Source organism: Oncorhynchus mykiss, chromosome 3, assembly GCF_013265735.2.
Source record: "Oncorhynchus mykiss isolate Arlee chromosome 3, USDA_OmykA_1.1, whole genome shotgun sequence".
NCBI classification, from domain to species: Eukaryota; Metazoa; Chordata; class Actinopteri; order Salmoniformes; family Salmonidae; genus Oncorhynchus; species Oncorhynchus mykiss.
The window spans coordinates 72055600-72075717 of NC_048567.1; the positions used below are offsets into that span (position 1 = coordinate 72055600).

Sequence of the window (20118 nt, forward strand, 5' to 3'; positions counted from 1 at the left end):
AATGCCATACAACACTCCTTCCGTGGCCTCCAACTGCTCTTAAACACTAGTTAAACCAAATGCATGCTTTTCAACCGTTCGCTGCCTGCACCCGCCCGCCTGACTAGCATCACCACCCTGGACGGTTCCGACCTAGAATATGTGGACAACTATAAATACCTAGGTGTCTGGTTAGACTGTAAACTCTCCTTCCAGACTCATATTAAACATCTCTAATCCAAAATCAAATCTAGAATCGGCTTTCTATTTCGCAACAAAGCCAAACTTACCCTAGTAAAACTGACTATCCTACCGATTCTCAACTTCGGCGCTGTCATCTACAAAATAGCTTCCAATACTCTACTCAGCAAACTGGATGCAGTCTATCACAGTGCCATCCATTTTGTTACCAACTTACCTTGTACCACCCACCACTGCGACCTGTATGCTCTAGTCGGCTGGCCCTCGCTACATATTCGTCACCAGACCCACTGGCTCCAGGTCATCTATAAGTCTATGCTAGGTAAAGCTCCGCCTTATCTCAGTTCACTGGTCACGATAACACCCACCCGTAGCACACGTTCCAGCAGGTATATCTCACTGAACATCCCTAAAGCCAACTGACTGGAACGAATTGCAAAAATAGCTGAAGTTGGAGACTTTTATTTCACTCACCAACTTTAAACATCAGCTATCTGAGCAGCTAACCGATCGCTGCAGCTGTACATAGTCCATCTGTAAATAGCCCACCCAATCTACCTACCGCAACCCCATAGTGTTTTTATTTACTTTTCTGCTCTTTTGCACACCAGTATGTGTTCATCTGATCATTTATCACTCCAGTGTTAATCTGCTAAATTATAATTATTCGCTCCTATGGCCTATTTATTGCCTACCTCCTCATGCCTTTTGCACACAATGTATATAGACTTTCTTTTTCTCTACTGTGTCATTGACTTGTTTATTGTGTTATTGGCTTGTTTATTGTTTACTTCATGTGTAACTGTGTTGTTTCTGTCGCACTGCTTTGCTTTATCTTGGCCAGGTCGCAGATGTAAATGAGAACTTGTTCTCAACTAGCCTACCTGGTTAAATAAAGGTGAGACAAAAGTTACTGGTCCCCCAGAGAAAGCAGGTCCAATCCACACAGAGAGAACAGGTCCAATCCACACACAGAGAAAAGAGGTCCCATTCACACACAGAGAACAGGTCCAATGACGTGGAAACTGGCCACTAGGGGCAACAGTAAGTACTGTTACCTTAAAGTAGGTTTCGGTGTTGACAGTGTGTTGTGGAAGGGGATGGATGCATGGGTGTAAGCATCTGCCTCTGATTTTTGTTTTAAGCCTATCCCAAACCTTAACCTCTCTTGGGTATGGGGCAGTATTTTCACGTCCGGATGAAAGCGTGCCCAAAGTAAACTGCCTGTTACTCAGGCCCAGAAACTAGGATATGCATATCATTTGGATATATTTGGACAAACCATCCCCCCCAAAAAAATTCAGCGTACCACTATTTTCAATGGCTGTCACTTTTATTATAAGGCCAAGTCCTCCCAGATTGCAGTTCCTAGGGCATCCACTAGATGTCAACTAGATATTTTTCTCCGGTAAAGACAATAACGATTCTCCGTCTTAAATTTTTATCGTTTATTTACATGTTAGGGTACCTGAGGTTTGATTATAAACGTTGTTTGACTTGTTTGGAAAAGTTTATTAGTTACTTTTGGGATTCATTTTGTATGCATTTTGACGGAGGGAAGCTGGGTGGATTATTAACTGAAGCATGCCAGCTAAACTTAGTTTTTATGGATATAAAGAAGGACATTATCGAACAAAGGACCATTTGTGATGTAACTGGGACCTTTTGGAGTGCCAACAGAAGAACATCATCAAAGGTAAGGCATTTTTATATCGCCTTTTTGAAATTTGACACAGCGGTTGGATTAACAAGAAGTTAAGCTTTATTTTGATGTATTACACTTGTGATGTTATGAAAGTTAAATATTGATAATTCTGTGGTTTGAATTTCACGCTCTGCAATTTCACCGGATGTTACCTTCCCACCTGCCCATAAGAAGTTAACCCTTACCGTAACCATTTGGAGTTTGAAATGTTACGTTTGGAACAATGTCAAAATGTTACGTTTGAGAAACAAAGATGAACGTCTCATTCTGACTTGAGACTGTGAGAGCAGGTAGCTCAGGAGAGGGGTTCAGGTGGAGGAATCAAAGTCAATCCCATGTGCCAGTCAGCAGAATCAACTGTGCACGCTCACACACTCACTGACTCACTGACTCCTTTTAGAGGTGACACGTGAGCGCACGCCTCAGCAGCAAACCCTGCCAGCACAGCAAACTGATGAACAGAATGTCTCCACTCCTCAACGGTTCCTCTCCTCCTCACACGACAACAGCTTTGCTAACCCAAATCCTCCCACAGAGAAAAAGGATAAATAATTCCATATTGAAAGTGAAAACAGGCAGAAGAAGGACAGAAGGGAAGAGGTGTGTCTCTGTGTGTGTTACTGTGTTGGAGGGAGAGCACTCAGCCTCCGCTCAGCCTGGCTGAGGGGTGGCCAGCCAGAAAGCCGGGGGATGTGGGAGAGGGGATGGGCTGATGGAGAGGAGCGCAGGTGCAGTCGCTATCTCGGTGTCTGTCTCTCTCTTTGTCTCTCGCTCTCTCTGTGTCACTCTCTGTGTCACTCTCTGTGTCACTCTCTGTGTGCCTGTGTCTCTCTCTGTGTCTCGCTCTGTCTCTCTCTCTGTCTCTCTCTTTCTGTGGCTCTCTCTCTCTCTGTGTCTCTCTCTCTGCATCTCTGTATGCCTCTCTCTCTGCGTCTCTGTGTGTCTCTCTCTCTCTCTCTTTCTCTCTCTCTCTGTGTGTCTGTCTGTCTCTCTCTTTCTGTCTCTCTCTCTCTGTGTCTGTCTCTCTGTCTCTCTCTCTCTCTTTCTCTGTCTCTCTGTCTCTCTCTGTGTCTCTCTCTCTTTCTCTGTGTCTCTGTGTCTCTCTCTCTCTCAATTAAATTCAATTCAAGGGCTTTATTGGCATGGGAAACACGTGTTAACATTGCCAAAACAAGTTCTCTCTTTCTCTTTCTGTCTCTGTTTATCTGCCTCTCTCTCTGTCTCTCTCTCTCTGTCTCTCTCTCTGTGTCTCTCTCTCTCTGTATCTCTCTCTCTCTGTCTCTCTCTCTGTCTCTCCGTCTCTGTCTCTCTCTCTTTCTCACTCTCTTTCTCTGTGTCTGTGTGTGTCTCTCTCTCTGCCTCTCTCTCTGTCTCTCTCTCTTTCTGTCTCTGTCTCTGTGTCTCTCTCTCTCTGTGTGTCTTTCTCTGCGTCTCTGTCTCTGTCTCTCTCTTTCTGTCTCTGTCTCTGTGTCTCTCTCTCTCTGTGTGTCTCTTTCTCTGTGTCTCTCTATCTCTCTCTCTGTGTCTCTGTCAATTCAATTCAATTCAAGGGCTTTATTGGCATGGGAAACATGTGTTAACATTGCCAAAGCAAGTGAGGTAGATAATATATAAAGTGAATATATAAAGTGAAATAAACAATAAAAATTAACAGTAAACATTACACATACAGAAGTTTCAAAACAATAAAGACATTACAAATGTCATATTATATATATATATATATATATACAGTGTTTTAACAATGTACAAATGGTTAAAGGACACAAAATAAAATAAATAAGCATAAATATGGGTTGTATTTACAATGGTGTGTTCTTCGCTGGTTGCCCTTTTCTCGTGGCAACAGGTCACAAATATTGCTGCTGTGATGGCACACTGTGGAATTTCACCCAGTAGATATGGAAGTTAATCAACATTTGATTTTTTTTCGAATTCTTTGTGGATCTGTGTAATCTGAGGGAAATATGTGTCTCTAATATGGTCATACATTGGGCAGGAGGTTAGGAAGTGCAGCTCAGTTTCCACCTCATTTTGTGGGCAGTGAGCACATAGCCTGTCTTCTCTTGAGAGCCATGTCTGCCTACGGCGGCCTTTCTCAATAGCAAGGCTATGCTCACTGAGTCTGTACATTGTCAAAGCTTTCCTTAATTTTGGGTCAGTCACAGTGGTCAGGTATTCTGCCGCTGTGTACTCTCTGTGTAGGGCCAAATAGCAACCTATTTTTTTTTGTTAATTCTTTCCAATGTGTCAAGTAATTATCTTTTTGTTTTCTCATGATTTGGTTGGGTCTAATTGTGCTGCTGTCCTGGGGCTCTGTAGGGTGTGTTTGTGTTTGGGAACAGAGCCCCAGGACCAGCTTGCTTAGTGGACTCTTCTCCAGGTTCATCTCTCTGTAGGTGATGGCTTTGTTATGGAAGGTTTGGGAATCGCTTCCTTTTAGGTGGTTGTAGAATTTAACGACTCTTTTCTGGATTTTGATAATTAGTGAGTATCGACCTAATTCTGCTCTGCATGCATTATTTGGTGTTCTACGTTGTACACGGAAGATATTTTTGCAGAATTCTGCGTGCAGAGTCTCAATTTGGTGTTTGTCCCATTTTGTGAAGTCTTGGTTGGTGAGCGGACACCAGACCTCATAACCATAAAGGGCAATGGGCTCTATGACTGATTCAAGTATTTTTAGCCAAATCCTAATTGGTATGTTGAAATTTATGTTCCTTTTGATGGCATAGAATGCCCTTCTTGCCTTGTCTCTCAGATCGTTCACAGCTTTGTGGAAGTTACCTGTGGCGCTGATGTTTAGGCCAAGGTATGTATAGTTTTTTGTGTGCTCTAGAGCAACAGTGTCTAGATGGAATTTGTATTTGTGGTCCTGGTGACTGGACCTTTTTTGGAACACCATTATTTTGGTCTTACTGAGATTTACTGTCAGGGCCCAGGTCTGACAGAATCTGTGCATAAGATCTAGGTGCTGCTGTAGGCCCTCCTTGGTTGGTGACAGAAGCACCAGATCATCAGCATACAGCAGACATTTGACTTCGGATTCTAGTAGGGTGAGGCCGGGTGCTGCAGACTTTTCTAGTGCCCGCGCCAATTCGTTGATATATATGTTGAAGAGGGTGGGGCTGTCTCTCTCTCTCTCTCTCTCTCTCTCTGTGTGTTTCTCTCTCTCTGTGTTTCTCTCTCTCTCTGTTTCTCTGTCGCTCTCTCCTGGGTCTGTACTTTGTCAATGGTAGGTTACGGGGGGGCTCTTTGGGGAGATTCACCTACTGCTCACCTCTTGGCCACAGTACAGTAGACCACAGTACAGTAGACAGCACAGAACAATATCAGAAAGAAACCTGTATCCAAAATATTCAAACACTCTTAGATAACTCTCTGGATAGCACATTCACTCACAGTAAAGAAGGCATCAATCTGGCAGAACAAAACATCAACTATATATTCAGGCAAACGGCAAAAGAAGCACAATTGAAATTGATAAAAAACCAAACAAAAAAGATCACAGATGACAACTGGTTTGATGCAGATGGTAAAATTATAAGGAAAAAACGTAGAACACCTTCAACCAAAAGTACAGAGACCCAAATAATGGTGAATTACACCTTCATTACTGTGAGACTCTATAAACGTACACTCAGAACCAAAAAAGCACAGTACAACAGCAAGCAGCTGACACTAGCTGAGTCCATAAACACAAACAACTTCTGGCAAATAAAAAAAAATTCTAAACAAGAGGAATTAGCGATACAAAATGGTGACATATGGACAACCCATTTTAAAACTATAAACAAGAGGAATTAGCGATACAAAATGGTGACATATGGACAACCCATTTTAAAACACTAAACAAGAGGAATTAGCGATACAAAATGGTGACATATGGACAACCCATTTTAAAACTATAAACAAGAGGAATTAGCGATACAAAATGGTGACATATGGACAACCCATTTTAAAACACTCTACAACACCGTTCAAATGACAAAAATGCAGAACAACGCCAAATTCACGAGAAGTTGAATGGATTAGAAAAAGCTATAAAGGACAATCAACATCCACTGGACTCCCCAATTACTGACCAGGAGCTCAATAAGAAACTTCAGGCTCTCAAATTTAAAAAAGAATGTGGACCTGATGGAATCCTAAATAACATGCTCAAACTCACTAGTGCAAAATTTCAATTGGCTATTTTAAAACGGTTTAATTTGATCCTGAGTATAGGTTATTTCCCTGACATCTGGAATCAAGGACTCATAACCCCAATCTTTAAGAACAGAGACAAATTTGACCCTATACAATTACAGAGGCATTTGTGTGAACAGTAACCTGGGGAATGTTTTCTATAGTATTATAAATGCAAGAGTTCTAAACTTTCTTAATAAGCACAGTGTCTTGAGTAAAAGCCAAATTGGATTTATACTGAAACATCGCACGACTGATATCATATTTACACCCTACACACCCTGATAGATAAACATGTCCACCAAAATAATACCAAAATATACACTTGCTTTATCGACTTCCAAAAAGCATTTGATTCTATTTGGCATACAGGACTGTTCTACAAAGTTATTGAAAGTGGTGTAGGGGGTAAAACATATGACACAATTAAATCAATGTATACTGACAATACGTGCAGCATTAAAATTGGCAAGAAAAGAACAGAATTCTTTAACCAGGGGCGGAGCCTTCGTCATGGTTACAATCTGAGCCCTGCACTCTTCAATATTTACATCAACGAATTGGCCACTATTCTAGAAAAATCCTCAGCCCCTGGTGTTAGTCTCCACAATTCAGGTTAAATGCCTACTCTTCGCAGATGACCTGTGCCTGCAGTCACCCACAGCACATGGCCTACAGCAGAGCCTGGACCTGCTAGAGCAGTACTGCTAGACCTGGGCCCTGGCTGTAAACCCCAAAAGACTAAAATAATGATTTTCCAGAGAAGATCCAGATCTCAGGGAATTAGGCCAAAGTTCTCAGTTGGTACACAATATATAGAGTACTGCACACACTACAATTACTTAGGTTTAAAAATATGCTCAACTGGACACCTTAATGGGGCAGTGTATGAACTGAGAGAGAAAGCATGCAGGGCATTCTTCATCATTAATAAACTATTTCAAATTTAAATACCTATTAAAAAATGTGGCTAAAACTAATTTGTAACGGTTTTCTTCATCTGAAGGAGAGGCGGACCAAAATGCAGCGTGGTGGTTATTCATGTTTTAATTTATGAAGACACTATACATGAATAGACTAAGAAAACAATAAACGTGAGAAAACCTAAAACAGTCCTATCTGGTGCAAACACAGAGACAGGAACAATCACCCACAAACACACAGTGAAACCCAGGCTACCTAAGTATGATTCTCAATCAGAGACAACTAATGACACCTGCCTCTGATTGAGAACCATACTAGGCCGAAACATAGAAATACCCCAAAACATAGAAAAACAAACATAGACTGCCCACCCAACTCACGCCCCTGACCATACTAAATACAGTGCCTTGCGAAAGTATTCGGCCCCCTTGAACTTTGCGACCTTTTGCCACATTTCAGGCTTCAAACATAAAGATATAAAACTGATATATAAAGATATATAACTCAGTTCACTTTGTATTCATACTGCCCTTGCCTTTAAATGAGGAATCAACTCTTTTGCCAGTTCACTTCAACTATTTAGAAAGGAACCAATATCCTTTTCCAACATCCACTGGGTTTTAACAAAGTGTAGGACAAGCCATTCAATCAAAATGCATTAGCGGACAGCTAGATATACCTACAGTGCCTTGCGAAAGTATTCGGCCCGCTTGAACTTTGCGACCTTTTGCCACATTTCAGGCTTCAAACATAAAGATATAAAACTGTATTTTTTTGTGAAGAATCAACAACAAGTGGGACACAATCATGAAGTGGAACGACATTTATTGGATATTTCAAACTTTTTTAACAAATCAAAAATTGAAAAATTGGGCGTACAAAATTATTCAGCCCCCTTAAGTTAATACTTTGTAGCGCCACCTTTTGCTGCGATTACAGCTGTAAGTCGCTTGGGGTATGTCTCTATCAGTTTTGCACATCGAGAGACTGACATTGTTTCCCATTCCTCCTTGCAAAACAGCTCGAGCTCAGTGAGGTTGGATGGAGAGCATTTGTGAACAGCAGTTTTCAGTTCTTTCCACAGATTCTCGATTGGATTCAGGTCTGGACTTTGACTTGGCCATTCTAACACCTGGATATGTTTATTTTTGAACCATTCCATTGTAGATTTTGCTTTATGTTTTGGATCATTGTCTTGTTGGAAGACAAATCTCCGTCCCAGTCTCAGGTCTTTTGCAGACTCCATCAGGTTTTCTTCCAGAATGGTCCTGTATTTGGCTCCATCCATCTTCCCATCAATTTTAACCATCTTCCCTGTCCCTGCTGAAGAAAAGCAGGCCCAAACCATGATGCTGCCACCACCATGTTTGACAGTGGGGATGGTGTGTTCAGCTGTGTTGCTTTTACGCCAAACACAACGTTTTGCATTGTTGCCAAAAAGTTCCATTTTGGTTTCATCTGACCAGAGCACCTTCTTCCACATGTTTGGTGTGTCTCCCAGGTGGCTTGTGGCAAACTTTAAACAACACTTTTTATGGATATCTTTAAGAAATGGCTTTCTTCTTGCCACTCTTCCATAAAGGCCAGATTTGTGCAATATACGACTGATTGTTGTCCTATGGACAGAGTCTCCCACCTCAGCTGTAGATCTCTGCAGTTCATCCAGAGTGATCATGGGCCTCTTGGCTGCATCTCTGATCAGTCTTCTCCTTGTATGAGCTGAAAGTTTAGAGGGACGGCCAGGTCTTGGTAGATTTGCAGTGGTCTGATACTCCTTCCATTTCAATATTATCGCTTGCACAGTGCTCCTTGGGATGTTTAAAGCTTGGGAAATCTTTTTGTATCCAAATCCGGCTTTAAACTTCTTCACAACAGTATCTCGGACCTGCCTGGTGTGTTCCTTGTTCTTCATGATGCTCTCTGCGCTTTTAACGGACCTCTGAGACTATCACAGTGCAGGTGCATTTATACGGAGACTTGATTACACACAGGTGGATTGTATTTAACATCATTAGTCATTTAGGTCAACATTGGATCATTCAGAGATCAACACTGAACTTCTGGAGAGAGTTTGCTGCACTGAAAGTAAAGGGGCTGAATAATTTTGCACGCCCAATCTTTCAGTTTTTGATTTGTTAAAAAAGTTTGAAATATCCAATAAATGTCGTTCCACTTCATGATTGTGTCCCACTTGTTGTTGATTCTTCACAAAAAAATACAGTTTTATATCTTTATGTTTGAAGCCTGAAATGTGGCAAAAGGTCGCAAAGTTCAAGGGGGCCGAATACTTTCGCAAGGCACTGTAAATAGAAAACAAAGGAAATAAAGGTCAGAACATGACATAATTTAATATGTAATTGAACCAATTGCACTTTATGGCAGCGAGGTGTGGGGTCCACTTGCAAAACAAGATTTCATCAAATGGGACAAACACCCCATTGAAACCCTGCATGCAGAGTTCTGTAAAATTATCCTACATGTCCCGAGGAAAACTACAAACAATGCATGCAGGGCAGAATTAGGCCAACATCCACTAATAATAAAAACTTTAAAAAAGAGCAGTTAAGTTTTGGAGACATCTGAAATACAGTGAACCCAACCCCTCTCATATCATTAACAAGCCCTGCAATGCCAAGAGCTGAGCAAAGAAAATAGTCCCCTCCAGCTGGTCCTGGGGCTGAGTTCACAAACCTGTTCTACTAACACACTGAAGCCTCAGGACCAGAACATCCAATCAATCAGAATAAAACAAATTACAACACAGTCAAAACAAAACTACATTGCTTATTGGGAAAAACACAAGCACAAACACAAAGCAAAATGCAATTCCTTCTGGCCCTACATCGACAGTACACCGTGGCTAAATATTTGACCATGGTTACTGATCAAAACCTAAGAAAAACCTTGACAAAGTACAGGCTCAGTGAGCACAGCCTTGCCATTGAGAAGGGTATACACAGGAAAATCTGTCTCCCTGTAGAGGAAAGGCTGTGCAACCACTGCACAATAACAGAACCTGAGACGGAGCTGCATTTCCTGACAAAATGTAAAAAATATATAAAACAATTAGAGATTGTCATTTCCCCAAATTGTATTTGTCACATACACATGGTTAGCAGATGTTAATGCGAGTGTAGCGAAATGCTTGTGCTTCTAGATCCGTCAATGCAGTAATAACAAATGAGTAATCTAACTGAACAATTTCACAACTACTACCTTATACACAGTGTAAAGGGATGAAGGATATGTACATAAAGATATATGAATGAGTGATGGTACAGAACGGCATAGGCAAGATGCAGTAGATGGTATCGAGTACCGTATATACTGTACATATGAGATGAGTAATGTAGGGTATGTAAACATTATATCAAGTGACATTGTTTAAAGTAGCTAGTGTTACGTTTTTTACATGTATGGCAGCAGCCATTAAATGTTAGTGGTGGCTGTTTAACAGTCTGATGGCCTTGAGATTTTCAGTCTCTCGGTCCCTGCTTTGATGCACCTGTACTGACCTCACCTTCTGGATGATAGCGGGGTGAACAGGCAGTGGCTCTGGTGGTTGTTGTCCTTGATGATCTTTATGGCCTTCCTGTGACATCGGGTGGTGTAGGTGTCCTGGAGGGCAGGTAGTTTGCCCCCGGTGATGCGTTGTGCAGACCTCACTACCCTCTGGAGAGCCTTACCGCTGTGGGCGGAGCAGTTGCCGTAGCGGGTTATCACCAGGCGGTGAAACAGCCTGACGGGATGCTCTCGATTGTGCATCTGTAAAAGTTTGTGAGTGCTTTTGGTGACAAGCTGAATTTCTTCAGCCTCCTGAGGTTGAAGAGGCGCTTCTGTGCCTTCTTCACCACGCTGTCTGTGTGGGTGGACCAATTCAGTTTGTCTGTGATGTGTATGCCGAGGAACTTAAAACTTTCTACCCTCTCCACTACTGTCCCGTCGATGTGGATAGGGGAGTGCTCCCTCTGCTGTTTCCTGAAGTCCACGATCATCTCCTTTGTTTTGTTGACGTTGAGTGAGAGGTTATTTTCCTGACACCACGCTCTGAGTGTCCTCACCTCCTCCCTGTAGGCTGTCTCGTCATTGTTGGTAATCAAGCCCACTAGTGTTGTGTCGTCCGAAAACTTGATGACTGAGTTGGAGATGTACATGGCCATGCAGTCGTGGGTGAACAAGGAGTACAGGAGTTGGCTGAGCACGCACCCTTGTGTGGGGCCCCAGTGTTTAGGTACAGCGAAGTGGAGATGCTGTTTCCTACCTTCAACACCTGGGGGCGGCCCATCAGAATGTCCAAGAACCAGTTGCACATGGTGGGGATGAGACCCAGGGCCTCCAGATTGAAGATAAGCTTGGAGGGTACCATGGTGTTGAATGCTGAGCTGTAGTCAATGAACAGCATTCTTACATAGGTATTCCTTTTGCCAAGATGGGATAGGGCAGTGTGCAGTGTGATGGTGATTGCGTCGTCTGTGGACCTTTTGGGGTGGTATGCAAACTGAAGTGGGTCTAGGGTGGCCGGTTAGGTGTAGGTGATATGATCCTTGACTAGTCTCTCATAGCATTTCATGATGACAGAAGTGAGTGCTACGGGGCGGTAGTCATTTAGTTCAGTTGTCTTTGCCTTCTTGGGTACAGGAACAATGGTGGCCATCTTGAAGCATGTGGGGACAGCAGACTGGGATAGGGAGCTATTGAATATGTCCGTAAATACACCAGCCAGCTGGTCTGCGCATGCTCTGAGGACACGGCTATAGATGCCGTCTGTGCCAGCAGCCTTGCGAGAGTTAACATGTTTAAATGTTTTACTCACGTCGGCAACGGAGAAGGAGGGGGGGTGCGGGGCACAGTCCTTGTTAGTGGGCCTGTGGCTCTGTATTATCCTCAAAGATGGGCAATGAAGGTGTTTAGTTTGTCTGGAAGCAAGACTTTGGTGTCCGTGACATGGCTGGTTTTCTTTTTGTAGTCCGTGATTTCCTGCAGACCCTGAGCCTTTGAATTGCGACTCCACCTTGTCTCTGTACCGGCATTTAGCTTGTTTGATTGCCTTGTGGAAGGAATAACTACACTGTTTATAATCAGCCATGTTCCCCGACCTCTTTCATGGTTAAATGCGGTGGTTCGCGCTTTCAGTTTTTTGGGAATGCCACCATCCGTCCACATTTTCCGGTTATGGCAGGTTATAATAGTCACAGTGGGTACAACATCTCCAATGCACTTCTTTATTAACTCACTCACCGAGTCAGCGTATAGGTCGATGTTGTTCTCTGAGGCTGACCGGAACATATTCCAGTCTGCGTGATCAAAACAATCTTGAAGCATGGCTTCTGATTGGTCAGACCAGCGTTGAATGGTTCTCATCACTGGTACATCCTGTTTGAGTTTCTGCCTATAAGACGGGAGGAGCAAGATAGCGTCGTGGATTTGCCGAAGGGAGGGCAGGGGAGGGCTTTGTATGCATCGCAGAAGTTAGAGTAGCAGTGATCGAGTGTATTACCCCCGCGCGCAGTGCAATCAATATGCTGATAGAATTAGGGTAGCCTTGTTCTCAAATTTGCTTTGTTAAAAATCCCAGCTACAATAAATGCAGCCTCAGGATATATGGTTTCCAGTTTACTTAGAGTCCAGGAAAGTTCCTTGAGGGCCGTCTTGGTGTCTGCCTGAGAGGAAATGTACACAGCTGTGACTATAACTGACGAGTATTCTCCTTTTGTAGGTAAAATGTCCAGCATTTGATTGTAAGGAATTCTAGGTCGGGTGAGCAGAAGGATTTGAGTTCCTGTATGTTTTTATGATTACACCATGAGTCGTTAATCATAAAGCATACACCCCCGTCCTTCCTCTTCCCAGTGAGGTGTTTATCTCTGTCGGGCGTGATGCATGGAGAAGCCCGGTCGCTGAACCGATTCCGACAACATATCCCGAGAGAGCCATGTTTCCGTGAAACAGAGAATGTTACACTCTCTGGAAGGCAACTCTTGCTCGAATTTCGTCGACCTCAAATCAAATCACATTTTATTGGTCACATACACATGGGTAGCAGATGTTAATGCCAGTGTAACGAAATGCTTGTGCTTCTAGTTCCGACCATGCAGTAATATCTAACAAGTAATCTAATAATTTCACAACCACCTTTTACACACAAGTGTAAAGGAATGCCGTCTACCTTGTTGTCAAGAAACTGGACACTGATGAGTAGTATACTACTCACCAATACCCCTCCCCAACCCTCAGCACAGACATATCTATTTACCTAACATTCTCACTGGCACAATGCCAATAATAGTAAGGCCAAAACCAAGCCTTAAATGACAGTTTATAACCAGAGGTTTCCCCTAACACATTCCCACCCTTCTACCTCGAGCCTCATGTAACAGCCTGTGGTGTATATGGGCCTCTAGTGCCACCTGCTGGCCAGTTCCACACATTTTTTTTATATTTTCAAATTGTACATTTATTTATCTAGGCAAGTCAGTTAAGAACAACTTCTTATTTACAATGACGGCCTACCCCGGAAGACGCTGAGCTAATTATGCGCCGCCCTATGGGACTCCCAATCACAGCCAGATGTGATATAGCTATCAGGGATCCTTGGGACATCCCTACCCCCATTGAAGGAGATATTCACTGAAAATATGGTTTATGCTATCAGGGAACCTTGGGACATCCCTACCCCCATTGAAGAAGATATTCACTGAAAATATGATTTATGCTATCAGGGATCCTTGGGACATCCCTACCCCCGTTGAAGGAGATATTCAAAATGGTTACGGTAAAGGTTAGATTTAGGGTTAGGCAAGGGTTATGTTTAGGGTAGGGGTTAAGGTTAGGTTTAGGGCATGATTGTCCCAAGGATCCCGGATAGCACTGACACTGAAAATATAGTCCATACCATTGGTTGAGTTGATAACCCGTGAACCTACAGTAGGAACAATGCGGCTGGTGAACAAGGAAGTTTACAATGTTAACATGTTCAAAAGCCTTCTGTATCTCCTCCGTTCCTTCCCTCTGATCTGACTGGTTACCATGGGAATAATAAATACAGGTAGCTCGGAGACAGAAAGTGTCTGCGAAGACGCAAAAGGGGTAGGACATCAAGGTGTGTGTGTGTGTGTGTCCACGTGTGTGTGTGTGTGTGTGTACAGTACGTTGAATCTCACCTGGGAACGTTGGTCAAGTAAGTGAGCACGTTGTGGAACTCCCTCTCTTGAATCTCTCCGAAAGCAGAGAACTCTGGGAACACGATGATGGGGCTGCCGTTCTGCCCTCGGCCCCCTGGGAAAGAAACACAGAAGACTTCAGAACAGAGAGTTCACTAGAACAGAGAGTACACTAGAACAGAGAGTACACTAGAACAGAGAGTTCACTAGAACAGAGAGTACACTAGAACAGAGAGTACACTAGAACAGAGAGTACACTAGAACAGAGAGTTCACTAGAACAGAGAGTACACTAGAACAGAGAGTACACTAGAACAGAGAGTACACTAGAACAGAGAGTTCACTAGAACAGAGAAGGCTCACACGGAACCCAAACCGACTGTACGCGTGCACCGTCGTGCGACATCGTGCATACATTTATTTTGTCCCACTACACCAACAGCCATCACGACAGGCAGGTTAAAATATCAAAACAAACTCAATGACATTAATGACATTAATTTGGAGACAGGTCGAAAATAATTGAACATTTATGGCAATTTAGCTAGTTAGCTTGCACTTGCTAGCTAATTTGTCCTATTTAGCTAGCTTGCTGTTGCTAGCTAATTTGTCCTGGGATATAAACATTGAGTTGTTATTTTACCTGAAATGCACAAGGTCCTCTACTCCGACAATTAATCCACACATAAAACGGTCAACTGAATCGTTTCTAGTCATCTCTCCTCCTTCCAGGCTTCATCTTTGAACTTATATGGTGATTGGCATCTACACTTTCATAGTATTACCACGACAACCGGCAACAGTTCGTATTTCAATCACCCACGTGGATATAACCAATGAGGAGATGGCACGTGGGTACCTGCTTCTATAAACCAATGAGGAGATGAGAGAGGCAGGACTTGCAGCGCGATCTGCGTCAGAAATAGGAATGACTTCTATTTTAGCCCTTGACATCGCAGACTTAGCATTGCAGATGCTCGTTGCCGCGCGCAGTGTGGGTGCAATAATTGATTAACATGGATTTCTACATTTATTTTGCAACGCTCGCACGCGCAACGTGTCTGGTCTGGTCAGCATGTCAGTCACACTTCTTCTGGTGATTTGCTGACACAATTTAGATATGGATTACCACATGAGGGCGCCAGTAGGACTGACAAACCAGTCTGACTGTCGAGTTGAGAAACAAAATAGAGAAGGGGGGGCAGAGAGAGAGAGAGAGAAACAGAATAGAGGAGGGGGGGGCAGAGAGAGAGAGAGAGAGAGAGAGAGAGAGAGAGAGAGAGAGAGAGAGAGAGAGAGAGAGAGAGAGAGAGAGAGAGAGAGAGGGGGGCAGAGAGAGAGAGAGAGAGAGAGAGAGAGTTTACAAACACACACACAGGCATACAGTACACCTATAGGGCAATTAGTCACACACACACACACGGTCCTTGGCGGGAGCAGCTGCTCTATTAGCCCATGTGATCAGAATATCAATCTGTCTGCTTTCCCCTCTCCTATTATCACCCTAGCAACAGCAACTGCTCGCTCATCGTTTCACTCTGCCTGTTTTGATTCTGCTGCATCTGAGTAGAGGCAAGGCTCTCGGCAAAATGGCCGCCGACAGGCAGAACATCCAATAAAGACTGCCACAGTCCCCAAGGTGACCTTATGCAGTACATAGAGGGGGACAGAGACGGGGCAAACTGTGTGTGTGAGTGTCAGAGGGGAGGGGGTCTTCTATGCAATGAGGTGAATGCAGTGGTGAAGGGATTTAGAGGCACTTGAAGTCTGCTCACAAGCCCTTCTGTATGGCTTTAAACCAGTTGACATGCTGTACAGAGACACGTTGAATTGACAAAACAACTGGAAAAACAGAAACTTCATTTTGGTTCACACACAACAGAAACTGATATACACATATGTAAATACACACATGAAACAAACACACAGTCATGTCAAGAGAAGGAGTCCTAACCTGTATACGAATACTCCTACTAACAGCACTATTTGTGACTTAAATTGAGTATGTAGTATGCTTATTGGTCATAGTATGGATATAGTTAGTATGCCAAAAGTTCCCCGGATGTTGTATAAAATTTGGCAAAAAACAAAGTATACATGCAGTGGACGTCATTTCCATGCTTTTAGGGCCCATAATTGAATTCTTCCGAAAATGGGCGTGGCTTCACAACGTTTTGAGATTTGAAGAAAATGGCGGGAAATATGCAGCAGAAGTCTGGCAAGAGTGGATCCAAATTCATTGCTTTAATTAATAATGACAAAAGTTAAGAAAATGTTGAGCAATGTAATAAAGTAATGAGTTTTCAAATAAGTTACATTACACGTTATGCTTGCTGACAATTTTTTAGCTACGATTTCCTTACGAACCGCATAGCATTATAGTATGTACCGGTATGTTAGCCAGTTACCGTCCTAACGTCAGTTGGCTACTAATACATTGAACTTGCCAGGCAGTATATTAACTAAATGCTATCTAACTAACTACCCAACCTTGATTGAATTGATTATTCATGTCATTCTTAGCTAAGTGGTATAGTCGTTGTGAGTTCTCAATGGACATTGTTAATTCTGGCTATCTAGTCCGATTTCAGAGCACTCTAGTCTGAGTGTGCCAGAGCGCAGAATAACTGATTGGTTTACGAACGCCTATTGAATATGGCCGGTGTCAGTAAACGTCAGCAAAAACAAGCGTAATTAAATTGTTGCCAGGAGCACAGTTGCAGTCACCAATGCTCTGGATAACATGAAAACAGCCTAAACAACTCTGCTAGGGAGAGTAAAATGGTCAGAGTGATGTGTTCTCTCATTTGTGTCTGGAAGTAGCTAGCAAGCTAGTCAGTTAGCTTGACTGCTTGATTGCCGTTGTGAGGTCAGAAAGCTTGGATCAACCCTACTCCTCGGCCAGAGAGTACAGTGAACGCTACAAGAGTGAAAGGCTCTGAATTTACAAATGGATAATCTGACAGCGCTCTGAATTTACAAACAGACAATCTGACAACGCTCTGAATTTACAAACAGACAATCTGACAACGCTCTGAATTTACAAACAGACAATCTGACAACGCTCTGAATTTACAGACAATCAGACAACGCTCTGAATTTACAAACAGACAATCAGACAACGCTCTGAATTTACAAACAGACAATCTGACAACGCTCTGAATTTACAAACAGACAATCTGACAACGCTCTGAATTTACAAACGGACAATCAGACAACTCTCTGGATTTTTGCACTCTGGCAGTCCAGATTGGATTTACGAACACACCCTAAATCATAAAAATGTCTAGCCTGTCATTTGTTTTGCTAACAAGCTAGCAAGATGTTGCATAGCAATAGCATCAACTTCTGGTAGACAAGCGGAGTGCTAGTACCCTCAACTGCAAGGATACATTTTGTTTATAGTACACTAAAATTAACTAAATGGTATATATTATGTAGTATATACAGTGCCTTGCGAAAGTATTCGGCCCCCTTGAACTTTGCGACCTTTTGCCACATTTCAGGCTTCAAACATAAAAATATAAAACTGTATTTTTTGTGTGAAGAATCAACAACAAGTGGGACACAATCATGAAGTGGAACGACATTTATTGGATATTTCAAACTTTTTTAACAAATCAAAAACTGAAAAATTGGGCGTGCAAAATTATTCAGCCCCCTTAAGTTAATACTTTGTAGCGCCACCTTTTGCTGCGATTACAGCTGTAAGTCGCTTGGGGTATGTCTCTATCAGTTTTGCACATCGAGAGACTGACATTTTTTCCCATTCCTCCTTGCAAAACAGCTCGAGCTCAGTGAGGTTGGATGGAGAGCATTTGTGAACAGCTGCTGTTAGATGCTGCCACCACCATGTTTGGCAGTGGGGATGGTGTGTTCAGGGTGATGAGCTGTGTTGCTTTTACGCCAAACATAACGTTTTGCATTGTTGCCAAAAAGTTCAATTTTGGTTTCATCTGACCAGAGCACCTTCTTCCACATGTTTGGTGTGTCTCCCAGGTGGCTTGTGGCAAACTTTAAACAACACTTTTTATGGATATCTTTAAGAAATGGCTTTCTTCTTGCCACTCTTCCATAAAGGCCAGATTTGTGCAATATACGACTGATTGTTGTCCTATGGACAGAGTCTCCCACCTCAGCTGTAGATCTCTGCAGTTCATCCAGAGTGATCATGGGCCTCTTGGCTGCATCTCTGATCAGTCTTCTCCTTGTATGAGCTGAAAGTTTAGAGGGACGGCCAGGTCTTGGTAGATTTGCAGTGGTCTGATACTCCTTCCATTTCAATATTATCGCTTGCACAGTGCTCCTTGGGATGTTTAAAGCTTGGGAAATCTTTTTGTATCCAAATCCGGCTTTAAACTTCTTCACAACAGTATCTCGGACCTGCCTGGTGTGTTCCTTGTTCTTCATGATGCTCTCTGCTTTTTTTGACGGACCTCTGAGACTATCACAGTGCAGGTGCATTTATACGGAGACTTGATTACACACAGGTGGATTGTATTTATCATCATTAGTCATTTAGGTCAACATTGGATCATTCAGAGATCCTCACTGAACTTCTGGAGAGAGTTTGCTGCACTGAAACTAGGGCTGAATAATTTTGCACGCCCAATTTTTCAGTTTTTAATTTGTTAAAAAAGTTTGAAATATCCAATAAATGTCGTTCCACTTCATGATTGTGTCCCACTTGTTGTTGATTCTTCACAAAAAAATACAGTTTTATATCTTTATGTTTGAAGCCTGAAATGTGGCAAAAGGTCGCAAAGTTCAAGGGGGCCGAATACTTTCGCAAGGCACTGTACTCATTAAGTATGTAGTATACAGTATGTTAGTATGGGTATTCTAACAGAGCTCCAGGGTACTGTAGCTGGATTGGACTGGATTTACGCTGGACTAACTGTGATGAGTAGAAAAACGGGAGAGGAGAGATTTGAATGACAAATCCTGAATGACTTGACAAATCCTGAGGGATTTTACAAATTAAGCCTATCACTAACCTTAACCATTCAGAGTTAATGCCTAAACTTAACCTTAAACACTTACATTTGACGTTTGGAAATTTGACATTTGAAACATGGATGAACGTCTGATTCTGACGTGAGGCTGTTAGAGCTGGTCTGAAGCAGACAGTTCATCTGAACTATATCAGGAAGAAGAAAAGTATTCACCTGTCTTATCTGTATTATGACAGACAGACAGACAGACAGACAGACAGACAGACAGACAGACAGACAGACATCTGTATTATGACAGGCAAGCAGACAGACAGACAGGAAGGAAATATTACCTAACAGGAAGGCAAACTTCTTCCTAAGGTCAGGGGTGATGTCGATGGCACAGAGGGGGCTGTTCTCCTGCTGCATGATCTCATCTGGAGGAGCAGGAGGAGGAGCAGGAGGAGAACACAACACAGTCAGAATCACAGGACATGAGGGGTTAACACAGTCCTGTTCTTTGGGGAAGAGAATAGAATTGAATGGAAGAACCATCACAAAGGTAGAAAATAAGTATACATACTCTCTCACACAAAAACAGGAAATTAGTAAGGCACATTGTCTGGCAAGTATAAAGAAGTGCATAATAGTGAATGAACAATAATCTGAAACCCTGACCAGAGAGCAAAATGCTACAAAACATCCTAGTAAGGAGCGGTCACCACACATACTTGGGTCCTGACCCACTAGGGTTGAACCCATTTAGTCGACTAGTCGATTGTTTGGTCGATAGGCTGTTGGTCGACTGAGATGTTTTTAGTCAAGCAGTAGCAAAACATTCTTTAATACATGTAATGGCACATGAGACACAGTCATTTATGTAAAAGCATTCAATATATTACTATTATTGTTGCTACATGTCCTGGGTGGCGCAGCAGTCAAAAGTTCTGCAAAGCAGTGCTGAGGCGCCACTACAGCCCGGGGTTCGATTCCACAGCCGGCCTTATTGATCTCTGGCTCCCGCTTTA

The 20118-nt window shown here is 42.7% G+C and overlaps 1 protein-coding gene across 6 annotated transcripts in view; it reads right to left on the reverse strand.

The window, feature by feature from the left end:
* The window catches only part of LOC110520523 (guanine nucleotide exchange factor DBS), a 103819-nt gene that overhangs the window by 44905 nt on the left and 38796 nt on the right, over positions 1 to 20118 (reverse strand). For all 6 annotated transcript variants that reach the window (XM_036975085.1, XM_036975084.1, XM_036975080.1 and 3 more), the window contains exons 2-3: positions 19444 to 19527; positions 14158 to 14272 (exon numbers count right to left, since the gene is read on the reverse strand). In XM_036975085.1, the coding sequence (XP_036830980.1) occupies positions 14158 to 14272; positions 19444 to 19527 (199 nt within the window). The remainder of the gene's footprint in view (positions 1 to 14157; positions 14273 to 19443; positions 19528 to 20118) is intronic.